The sequence below is a fragment of the Suillus paluster genome, assembly GCF_016628075.1.
Source record: "Suillus paluster strain FC165 chromosome Unknown EDB91scaffold_114, whole genome shotgun sequence".
Lineage (NCBI taxonomy): Eukaryota > Fungi > Basidiomycota > Agaricomycetes > Boletales > Suillaceae > Suillus > Suillus paluster.
In genome coordinates, this window is record NW_024537674.1 from 39795 (window position 1) to 52145 (window position 12351).

The 12351-nt window shown below is 48.9% G+C and overlaps 3 protein-coding genes across 3 annotated transcripts; 1 reads left to right on the forward strand and 2 right to left on the reverse strand.

The window, feature by feature from the left end:
• Positions 1–3295: 3295 nt before the first annotated feature.
• On the forward strand, positions 3296–3956 carry EDB91DRAFT_1167776 (uncharacterized protein). The gene has a single exon (XM_041320066.1). The coding sequence runs from the start codon at positions 3393–3395 to the stop codon at positions 3639–3641; it is 249 nt and encodes an 82-aa protein (XP_041170995.1). The 5' UTR covers positions 3296–3392; the 3' UTR covers positions 3642–3956.
• A 691-nt stretch (positions 3957–4647) lies between these two features.
• EDB91DRAFT_1167777 (uncharacterized protein) lies at positions 4648–5669 on the reverse strand (the record flags this gene model as incomplete). The annotated part of the gene is made up of 4 exons (XM_041320067.1): positions 5617–5669; positions 4950–5561; positions 4836–4893; positions 4648–4776 (listed from the first exon to the last, which is right to left on the reverse strand). A coding segment is annotated over exon 2 (364 nt), but the record flags the coding sequence as incomplete, so codon positions are not given.
• Positions 5651–6247, reverse strand: EDB91DRAFT_1167778 (uncharacterized protein; the record flags this gene model as incomplete). Its single annotated transcript, XM_041320068.1, has 3 exons — positions 6146–6247; positions 5908–6083; positions 5651–5856 (listed from the first exon to the last, which is right to left on the reverse strand). Coding segments are annotated over exons 2-3 (239 nt in total), but the record flags the coding sequence as incomplete, so codon positions are not given.
• Between the last annotated feature and the right edge of the window lie 6104 nt (positions 6248–12351).

A 12351-nucleotide genomic window follows, 5' to 3' on the forward strand; every position in this document is an offset into this window, starting at 1 on the left:
GACCAAAAGGCATGAGTTAGAACACAGGAACAGCAGAGATAATAATCGTAGAAGGTTTATTCAATGCCTCTGACCAACATTAGTTATAGTGGTATAATTATAAGTCAACCAGTGGCATTGCAGAAAATACGATTCCTACTTTCATCCCGCTGAGACACTCAGAATCGTGATTGTAAGGATGACGTTGTCCAAGGCCAGATCGAGCCGTTCCGACGCCACTGCATGGCAAGCGCCAACCAACCAGCATAAATCTGCTTACTGATTCGTGATGTCTCCCTTCATGGGCCTGGAGCAGCTCTAGGACTCAGGTGTCAGTACAGGGCTTTGATGCGTGTGTGACGGCAGTGAGAAACATAGCAAGGGCCAAGAAACGCGGAAGCATACGTATACTAAGAGAATCCCAAGATAACGGAGGTGTACAATACTACAATCTATGAAACATCACCTGAGGCGAAGAATTTGAAACCACTTACGACAGCGCAATGTTCTAGAGGTCTCTTGCGATACCCATTTGCATCGAATGGGCCGCTGAAAATGGTTCTGGGAGTCGATCGGATCTCTCGTCGAGACAAACAGAGAGGGGAGAATTGTCTATATGGAATCTAGCGCCAGCGCAGATGGCGTTGATGTGGATCACGACAACTTGCCCAGCAGTTACGGATCGTTATCATTCGAGCAAGCAGACAAATCAGCACAGCATCAGTGACATGCATTTGTCTCCGTTCGGTACACGCATGCCCGATATGTAAGATATCCTGTCGATGGCAGAAGTGCGCAGACAAGCGTCTACTATCTAGGGATCGTTGTAGGCGTTCTTCATCTAGTGGCGAAGTGGTGAAAGGGCAATTAACGACGAGTTGAGTAGGAGAAAGGCTAGTTACAGAACTCACTGTGGTGTGTGATGGTACCAGACGCATGTCCTTTCGAGCAGTATAACGGTGCACAGAATGAAAGGGATATTGGTATATGACGGGCGTTTATGAACAGAGGCAGTGGTATGGAACGCGCAACCTGAGATGCAGTAGCAGTGTGGTAATACAGCATAAACAAGAGCCGTATATAAACGCCTACATATACATGAGTTGGGTTATGGGCAGAATTCCAATGACACTCCTCACCACACACAAGATCCACAATGTCCCTGAAACTATATTCTAAACGTACGGTCTTCGTCAACTTCAAATGCTACTGACCGTTTATATCTCTGTCTAGGTCAACACAAGATATCAAGGGTGCCTGATGCAGCAAGAGATGCGGATCTCACTTTGAGAGAGCACCCGACGCCGGCGCATACAACGCGAGGTCAACCCACGCCAACTCGGATCATGCACGAGCACGTGGGCTCAGTGGTAGCATCCGCGTTCTTCAAAGATGATCGTCGGGTCGTCACTGGCTCAGTTGATAAAACTGTGCGAATTTGGGACGTGGAGAAAGGAGCATTAGTAGGATGGCCACTCAAGAGACACAAGGACAGTGTGAGATCAGTCGCTGTGTCTGCAGACGACAGGCAAATTGCGAGTTATGGATGACAAAACCATCAACATCTGGGACGTTGAGCGTTGTGTGGTCGCCTGACGGCCAGCAACTTGTCTCTGTATCAGATGACACAACAATGAGGTTCTAGAACTCATCTAACGGAAACCAGATCGGTCAACCGTGCACCGGTCACACTCAATTGGTCTGCTCGCTCGCTCGCCATCTCTTCTGATGGCTCCTTTATTGCCACTGCTTCGGACGACGAGACTGTGCGGTTATGGAGGGCGGAGACACGTCATCAGCAGATAGGACAGCCACTCACACACACCGCAGAGGTTGACTGTGTCGCAATTTCTTCCAATGGAAAGCTACTGGTCAGCGGAGACAAGGATGGGAGGTGCTGCTATGGTCCATCAAGAACACACGTTCCTCAGAATTCGGGCTGGCCTCACTATTCGATTCCCTCGCCACAAGCTTTGCTAGGAAGTGGTTGGGATGGAACCTCTATCCGAAAGACCTTTCCAACACGAAAAAGGTGCGGACGGCATGTGTCATCGTTCTAGCACCTGCGCTGATGCCGCCGATGTATAGGGTATCGCACTCCTGCCCTCCAAGTCGGACGATGCATCTGACCTATTCAGACTACGTAAGCCCGAAGAACTCACTCCCCGACTTGAAGATGATTACAGCTATGCAGATACAACGGCGCCCGCGAAAAATCGCGAAGCCTCTTGCAGTGATGACAGACACACCCTCTCTGTGCACCGCAGTTTGAAACGAAAACGTTATCCAGATGCCCTTAACGGTGCGGAAAAGGCGCGGATGCATTTCCGTCATCGTTCTACCAATTGTGTTGATACCGCTGATGCACAGATCATTGAACTCCATCCTTCATCCCATCGTGGGTACATGCAGCGCTTCACGGTGCAAAACGCTATGATGAAATGATCGAGACCTTCAAAATAGTGCTCTCCAAGTTGGATGATACTTCTGACGCGCAGATACGAAGTAGGCGCCGAATAACTCATGGGTCAAAGTGAAGATGATTAACTCAATCTCCAGAGCTGCGTCAACAATATACCAGCCCATTCGAAGTAGAAGACGCTATTAAACAAGCCATTCACACTTGACTGGAAAATGCCCCATTTCGCCTACTCAACACTTCTACTGGGTGTTTATCTGATCAGGAGGCGCAGATCAACGCCTTCAAGGAAAGCGCAGAGTATACGGAAATCTTGTCACCATCGAGGCGAGCACCCCTGCAAACGGAGCCCATCAAAGAGGCTGTCGCGAAGTATTTCAGTTGAGTCATGTTATCGCATAGATGGGAAGGGAAGGAAACGCGGGTGCACGACATTCAAGACAACGACGTGTACACGTTGTACCCAGTTGGAAACGTCGTGAAGTTGCAGAAGTTTTGTCAAGTCGCCCGTGATGCCGGGCATCGCTGGGCGTGGAGCGATACATGTTGCATTGACCAGAATAACAATGCTGAGGTCTAACGATCGGTTAACTCAATGTTTGTCTGGTATCGCAACTCGGCTCTTACGATAGTTCACCTGTCAGATGTATCGCCTTCGTCGAAGTTTGGTGCACTCGCAGACAGCACTTGGAACACACGAGGATGGACCGTTCAGGAATTCCTTGCTCCTAAAATTGTTCTCTTCTACCAAGGAAATTGGGCTCTCTACCTCAATGACCGCTCTTCCAACCACAAGGAGTCTGACACTATCATGCAGGAGTTACAGCATTCCACAGGCATAGATGTGCAGTCCCTCGTCACTTTCCGTCCGGGGATGACAGGCGCGAGAGAGAAACTCTAGTGGGCGTCGAGCCGTGTCACCACGTTGAAGGAAGATATTGCATACTCATCGTTTGGCATCTTCGGCGTCCATTTGAATGTCATCTATGGCGAGATGAAACAAAACGCGCTCGGACGACTCTTGCAGGAGATTATAGCACATTTGGGGGACATTTCTGCCTTGGCCTGGGTTGGACAATCATCCAACTTCAATAGTTGTATTCGAGCTGAAATTGCCTCATACAAAGTTCCGCCATGTCCGCTGCCATCTCTATCCGAAGACGAAATACAGACATCCGTCTCCACATTGCAAAATACTGTTCCCGTGGAGTCGGCTTCGAACCTGTATGCCCTCCTTGCTTGACAACCTCAGTGCTCCTCGTTTCGCAAATTCCAGACTGCCTCTACCTTGCATTATATTTCCTCTCACAATAGTCAGACGGAGCCCTGTTCAAGACCTGAAGACATGTCTCACATACGAAGTCAAAGCAGACGGGCTTCAAGACATGTTAATCACCACAGAAGATAAGCTGATTCCACTCTCGCGGGTAAAGTCTACTCGGCAGCCATACTCGCTCGTCCGTCCGTGGAATCGTTATGGCCTCGAGCTGCCTGACCTCGCGGAGGGCGTGGACGATTGGTCGGAGCCTGGGTCTCCATTAGACAATTTGCTCAACGGGTCTTCTCGAGACGACGAGCCGGCTGATTCGGAGTCTTATTTGCGAGCGTTGAGGTTGATCGTTCGCCTGGGTCAGCCTTTTGGCGCACTTTTGCTAGCGCAGCAGCGTGGTGGAAAGTATAAGAGAATAGCGTCGGATAACAATATCATTGCACGTGTCAAGAACATGACCTCTGTTCGTGACATGATGGATGTCAGGACGCTAGAGATTTTGTAGATGCATCTCGAAGAACGGGAACTCTGACGCGTCTTCATTCATACCTTGACAGTACATGCGTGGAACATTCTCCCCAGGCATTTGTATTATATCATACGCCGATTCCTTACACCAGGAAATCAAATCACTGCCATGATTGTACATGGGACTGAGTCATCGTTGGGAGCACCAACTGAAAAGGTCCCTACCGCATCAGGGCTAGGTAAACTAATTCTGATGCTCCGACATTACCCCGTCCCTTGGCTCACAATACATCACATTCTTCGTGAGCGAGTTCCTTTCATCTCGCCCGTGAATTTCTTCACATCTCATGGCACCCACCATCACTACGAAGGTGCCACTGCGGCGCTCGAGAGTGTCGTCCTCACGGTAAGGTTAAAGGGAGAGTCAAAATACCAACCATTGCCACCCTCCACTATCATCAGCGACGAAGCCCGAGTAAGTAACATAGATAATATCATATCTTCTCACAACAGTCATTTGACTCGTTCACATTCTGCTTTCCATTAACACCGACAACCATACGCTCCAACTACACACTGGCCAAAATGTAGTCCCACACTCTGTTTATGCAAACCGCAATTACAATTTTAAAATGAGGATCTTAAATGAGGATCTGCCTTTAGAACGAATACATGGGACAGGTCCTATAGCCGACTTACGTTCCGGTCGGTTTCAGGTGCAGCTGCTCCCCTATTATAATTCAACGATAAGGGGGAACTATATGATGCCTTTGAGCTCGACGTCAGCACATTGAAGACTCAGACACTGCTCACGGGTGTGGGAGATTCGTAGATCGCGAAAGTCACGCTCTCGGTGGCGTCCGGGTTCCCGTTATCTGAGAGAACCGAGGTGGTCAATGCAGCACAGATGGCGAAGCATGCAAAAAGTCGCATGATAGATAGCAGTAGTTGGACAGTCTAACTTTAAGTTATGTTAGTCTATCTTGCGACTCTTGTCGCATTTTATATTGGCCATTTCCCTCGACAACGTGGCTGTAGTCAGTTTCAGTTCCATCGAATTTAATTGACGGGATCAATGACGGGTTGCGCTGGATTGCGCTGGCAGAATATAGGCTATACCGTGCTGCATGAATCAACCTAGAGGCCGATCGAGTCGGTATGATGTCAGAAATTTCTGCTGCCGTCTCGTAGAAGCACTCAGATATCCCGAGGATCGTGATCGATATGTGCCTGAAAATGATCGTAAGCATTGCCCAAGGCCAAGGTGATGAGTTAGAGCAAGTCAGTGATCGAGCCGTTAGGACCCCACCACATGGCAAGCACCAATTAACCAGCATATCGTATAGCGGCGTGGTGTGATAAAATAAAATCTGCTTACTGATTAATGATGTCTGCCCTATGGTAGCCTATGGCCCTGGAGCAGCGCTAGGACTCAAGTGTGAGTAATACGATAGATAAGCCGGGAGCAAGCCCCCCGCACCTGAATAGGGCTATGTCCAACATAGGGTCTACGGCCCCAAAGGACAATAAATTTGATTTGATTTTTTTTTTAAAAAAAAAAAAAAAAAAGGGCGAGTACCGGGCTGATCGCACCTTAATGAATATATGCAATAGCGGTGAGCAAGTTGAATCCCCATGGTGCAAGAAACGTGGCAGCACACGCACACCGCAAGCGTACCAATATGGCAAGAGAATTCCAAGATATCGGAGGGTGTGCAGTCTATGAAATCATCACCTGGGACAAAGAATTTGAAACCAGACCCCTGCTTACGAGAACGCATAAAATATGATGAGCAATGAGAACATCCCCGACACCCACTTTAGTGGGAGAGGGTTCATGCGCTGGAAGAGTTTTGGTACAGTTTATTTCCGTGCCTCTACTACTAGTAATCACGGGGATATCGGCTGACCGAGGAACAAGGCCGAGCCGATATGCTCCCCGTTACCCTATGTGTCGTCGTCAGTTATGATATGAATGACAGAATATTTTGGCGGGGGGAGGAACGTACAAGCGTAGCTACCAGATTACACTGCCCATAGATGTCGGGGACTGGCGCGGCCGAGCGCCGTTACGATTTTTTATAGGTCACTTTGGATATCTTGAATGCGTAATTGTACCAAATGTGTTCGCTGATGACGGTTCTGTGAGTTGATAAAGCATTTAGTCGAGCCAAGTAGAGAGGGAAACTGGCTACATAAAATCTGGCGTCAGCACAGATGGCATTAGTGTAGACCATGGAAAGCTTGCTCAGAAGGTATGGATTGTTATCATGCGGGAAAGCAGGCAAACCAGTACACAATCAGTCGCTGCTCGAGAGACGTGCCCAATATGTAACATCCCATCGGTACCAGAAGTGGTAAGACATCAACGCCCAGCGACCTTTTTGATCTCGCAGCGAAGCAGGGTGCATTATAAAGGATTATGAGAAATGAGTTGAGTACAATAAATGTATGGTTGCAGCGGTGACTTGTGGTCGTGCTTTCCAGCGAGTTCACTGTACACAGAATGAAGGGGTATGTAACTTGGATATGATGGGCGTTTGTGAAGAGGGACAGTGATAATAGAAGACACAAGATGAGATCTGCGCCGTAGCCACGTGGTACGGAGCCAACAAGAACCCTGAATAAACACCTATGTATATGAGTTGGGTTATGGGCGACATTACTTACCACACACAAGATCCCCAACTCAACGATATTTTAAACGTATGGTTCTCGTGAACTTCAAATACTACTGACCTGACCGTTTATCTCTCTGTCTAGGTCAACGCGAGATGTCAAAGGTACCTGACGCGGCAAGAAATGCGAATCTCGCTTTGAGTGCGCAGCCGGCGCCGGCGCAGACAACGCAAGGACAACTGACGCCAACACGGATGATGCGAGGGCACACAGAAAATGACGGCATCCGCGTTCTTCAATGATGGTCGACGGGTCGTCACTGGTTCAGCTGATAAGACCCTGCGAATTTGGGACGGGAGAAAGGTGCATTGATAGGAGGGCCATTTGAGGGATACAGTGACTAAGTGCAAACAGTTGCCATATCACCAGACGACAGGCGATTTGCGAGCGGTGGAAGTGATGGCATCATCATCTGGGACGTCGAGAGCAAGCAGATAGTATTGAAGTATAAAGGCGAAGTGACCTCGGTGTGCTTCTCCCGACGGCAAGAAACTCGCAAGCGGTTCGGGTAATTCAGCGGTTATCGTAAGGGATGCAGAGACTGGCGCTGTCCTCAGAACATTCATCTGTCATAGTTGGGGGGTGGAGTGTCGCCTTCAACCCAGATGGCCTAAAATTAGCCGCCGGATTATGGGATCGTACTATCTGGGTTGGCGCACCGATAACGCCGAACTTCTTCTCAATTTCTACGCTCATCAAGATTGGGTTCGAAGCGTGGTGTGTTCACCTGATGGCCTGCAACTTATCTCTGTATCACTCGAAGAAGCAGTCAAGTTTTGGAACTCGTCAAATGGAGACCAGATCGGTCACTCTTGCATCGGTCACACTAACTCGATCAACTCCCTCACCATTTCTCCTGATGCGCTCCTTCATTGCTACTACCTCGTTCGACAACACTGTTCGGCTGTGGTGCACAAAGACACACCAGCACATAGGAAAGCCACTCGATCACACCGCTGTGGTCTGGTGTCTGGCAATTTCTCCCAATGGAGAACTGCTCGTCAGTGGAGATGAAGAAGGGAATGTTCAACTCTGGTCTATCAAGGAGTTACTCGAGCCACGCAAGGCAGATGAAAAGAAAAAGGATGCACAGAGACAGCTACTGCTTCCTCTCAGTGACACGCATGTGTGCTTTCGCCCTCAAGTGTTTTGCCTGTCTGTTCATTCATATTGTTCTCGGCGGCGACACTCAGTCGCTCAGTCACAACACCAACGACGAGCCCACTGGTCATCACGACAGCCCAAGCAATCGTCTCTCGGAATCTCACGAAGCCTCTGACAGCGACAACCGACAATCATCATTTGAGGTGATCAAGGTACTCCCATCGCTGTGTTTGTAGTCGGCCTTTGATGTCATTTTGTCCAGGCTGTTGCACTTTTCAATGCTGGTCGTCATGATGAGGCATTGCGGCGGGTTCAAGAACTCCCCACCGCTTATCAACGCTCAGATACACTTCTGTGCGGCGTTGTCAATATGAGCTTCATGTCAGATCAATCATCATTTTTCTCACGTTCGTTCGAACACACTCGTCAGTTGTATCTACATGTGCAGCTTGCAATAATCGCTTTCGACGACGGGCGGTACAACGAAGCCGCCGATCTACTTAATGATAGTATTCCCTCTATAACAGACTTATCCCTTTGCGGAGCACTTTTTGAACCTAGATTGAAGATATTCACGCTGGTGCGTCACTACGAAGCCACGGAGTACCCTTTCACTGATTGATGATGTATTGGACAGCTCTTCGGCTGGGACTTGGATTCCTTATGGCAAACTGTCAACAAAAGAAGGTGTGAAGCATTCCTGCGTGCCGATTGCGTGATCGAAGCGGTCGAATCCCATCAATACGTGATGGACATGATTGACGAAGATGAGAAGGACAATTACCTCGAATGGTCTACTGGTGAGTGTGTTAGGTCTCGGACACAGAACATTGACGCTCATTCTAGTGTCAATTAGCCTTCAAGCAGGACTGCGCTGCACGCTGTGTCACGAAGGGAGACGCAGCTACTGCCGCAAGCAACTATGGGACGGCTATTGAACTGTATTCGGCAGGGATCGCGCTGGATTCTTCATGCCACTGCCTCTTTGCGCACCGCAGTAAGACGAATTTGGGACGAAACCGATATGTGGAGGCACTTCACGATGCGGAAAAGGTGCAATATCCATCGTTTTTCTGGGTGATTGTGCTGATTGTGCTGATGCATAGGTCATCGAACTAAACCCTTCGTCTTATGTTGGGTACGAACTAAAGTATGCAGCGCTTCATCGGAGTACAACGCGATGATGAAGCAGTCAAGGCCTTCAAAACAATGCTCTCCAAGTTGGATGTTGCTCCATATATACAGATACGAAGTAAGCTCTGCAAAACTCACCGGTCAACTTGAAGATGATGACCTTTTCTACAGCGCTGTGTCAGCACTATGTAAGCCCATCAGAAGCAGAAGACACTATTTGACAAATCATTTACGCTCAATTGGAAAATGCCCCGCTTCGTCTACTCATTCCCAACCCTTTCCCATTACCCGTTTTGTTGATGCTTCCACTTCATTTGGTATCGGTATCCTTGCTGACTCCCGCTGGCTTGCTTGGGAATGATTGGATGGCTAGAAGGCAGATGGTCGAGACATCGGGTGGGCAGAAATGGTAGCGATTGACCTCGGTCTTCGCACCCTTGTCCACTCGGGTCTTCGTGACGCGCATGTGCGGTTCCATTCCGACAACCAGGGTGTTGTTTGAGTCCTCGAAGCTGGTCGTTCCCGTAGGCCAGCCCAAAATTACATTCTGCGCCATCTTTCCTCCTTTGCTGACGACCACGACATCCGTATCTCTGTTGAATGGGTGAAGTCGGCCCATAACCTGGCAGATGGTGTCTCTCGTGGCGTCTTTCCCACTTCCGGCTCTCGTTTCAGCTCCCCTCCTCCCTTGCCCACTTACCTCATACCCTTCGTCCTCTTGGTGTAGTTTGGTAGTTCCCCTGTTTATCATCGTTCTCCCCTCATGACGTGCTATCTTGTCTTCTCACCCAATCCTTCTTACTACTCATCATTCGATATCACGGTGCCTCCACACATACCACCCTCGCTACATCGAGATGCAGCAGAAGAAATAAGTAGCCGAGGACTCCTTTTTGACATCGCTGATGTCACAAATCCCTGTGCCTTGAGCCTCCCGTTCCCAAACTATATTACACATACCCTGCCTCTTCATCCCCTGTTAACGCAGAGTCATACGAGCTGCCAGTGCGACATCCGTCGTCGTCGTCCTCGCATGATTGAACCAAATCCCGTTCGCCTCTGCAGATTCCGCCGTATCTCGGCACCTGGCCGACCACCCTTGTATCCACTTCACGGCCACGATGCTAGCGAAAGTGGTTATTAACCGGAAAAATTTGATACCCTAAGAAGACCAAGTAGATCGCTCGCTGGCACGGGACGAGCCGCGGATGCCATGAGGTTTTTTTGGCTTCTGCTGGTCGTCGATGTATCATAAGAGATGTTACGAAACGGTTGTACTCACCGGCTTTCCAATTTCTCTGACCCATCTACCTCTTACATCTTACATCTTACACTACCAATGCTCTTCTGCGTGTCACATGGATTATCTTCCACGGCTTTTTGGTAGCATTATGTATTTACATGGACTCGTAGTCGGTACTACTGAGATAGTCATATGTTGTCCTTCATTTGTTCGATACCAAGCCAAAGACTTTTGACATATTTGCTAGCGTACCTAAGATGAAGGAACCAGAGAAACCAAGCCCCTGCTTACACATAGACCCGTCAAGAGCGATGTCAATTCTTTGCCCAAGGTAACTTGAGATATCTTAAAGGAGTGTTTGCGTCGAATGCCTTCGCTGATGATGGTCCCGGGAGTCAATCAAGCCTCTCATTGAGACAGCGGGAAGGGGAAAACTGCCGGCACGCACTGATCTGGCACCAGTGCCGCATAGAGTATACCGCCATCATGATGAACCAGCCCAGGCGCTGGTCGCGTTGGTACGACATTGTCGGATTTCTACTGTCGTCTCGTAGATACACTCAAATATCTCGAGGACGGGGATCGATATATGCCTGAACATGATTGTAAGCATTGCTCAAGGCCAGGGTGACGAGTTAGAGAAATCCGTTAGGACACCACCAGTGCGCACGACAAATACCAATCAACCAGTACTAGTATAGCGTATAGCGGCATGGTACGATAAAAAAAATCTGCTCAGTGATTAGTGATGCCTGCCCTACGACCCTGGAGCAGCGCTAGGACTCAAGCATCGGTATGGGGTTGATCACACCTTCATGAGTATGCAAGGGCAATGAGAACCACCTTGGTGCAAGAAACGCAGAGACATACGCATACGGCCAGCATACGCATACGGCAAGAGAATGGAGGGTGTGCCATCTATGAAACATCGCTTGAGACGAAGAATTTGAAACCAGACCCCTGCTTACGACAACGCATAAAACATGAAGAGCAATGCTAGAGGATGTCCCCGACACCCACTTCAGTGGCAGAGGGTTCATGCCCAAGACGTGACTGTATAATTTATTTCTGTGCCTATACTAGTCACGGGGAGCACGTCAGCTGGTCAAGGAACGAGGCTGAGTCGATATGCTCCCCGTCACCCGTGCATCGGCGTCAGTTATGATATGAACGACAGAATATTTTGACCGGGGGAGGAGGAAAAACGTACAGAGCTACCAGATTACACTGCCCGTAGATGTCAGCGACTGGCGCGGCCAAGCGCCGTTACAATTTTCTATAAGCCACTTTGGATATCTCGAATGCATAATGATTGTACCAAATGAGTTCACTGATAACGGTTCTAGGAGTCGATCAAGCATCTCGTAGAGACAAGCAGAGAGGAGTAAACTGTGCACATGAAATCTACCGCACCATGGAAAGCTTGCTGAGAAGGTGCGGATCGTCATCATGCGGATAAGCAGGCAAACCAGTACACAATTAGTCGCTGCTTGAGACACGTGTGCCACATCCCATCGATACTGAAAGTGATAGAACATCAGCGCCTAGCGCTTGTTCTTCACCTGTTTGATCTCGTGGCGAAGCAGGGTGCGTTATCAAGGATTATATACATATACGGTTGCAGAATCGAGTGTGGTGCATGATAGCACCGAGCTTTCGAGCGGGTTTACTGTGCACAGAACGAAGGGATTAGTAACTGGGATATGACGGGCGTTTATGAAAAGAGGCAGTGACGATGGAAGAAGCGAAATGAGATCCACGCTGCAGCTGCGTGGTACAGAGCCAACAAGAACTCTGGATAAACACCTACATGACTTCCCACTCACCACACACAAGATCCCAAACACACCGATATTTTAAACGTATGGTCCTTGTCAACTTCAAATACTACTGAGACTATCTCTCTGTCTAGGTCAACGCGAGATGTCAGAGGTGCCTGATGCAAAAAATGCGGATCTCACTTTGAGTGGGCAGTTGGTGCCGGCACAGACAATGCAAGGAAAACTGGTGCCAACGCGGATAATGCAAGGGTACACAGACAGTGTGAGGGCATCC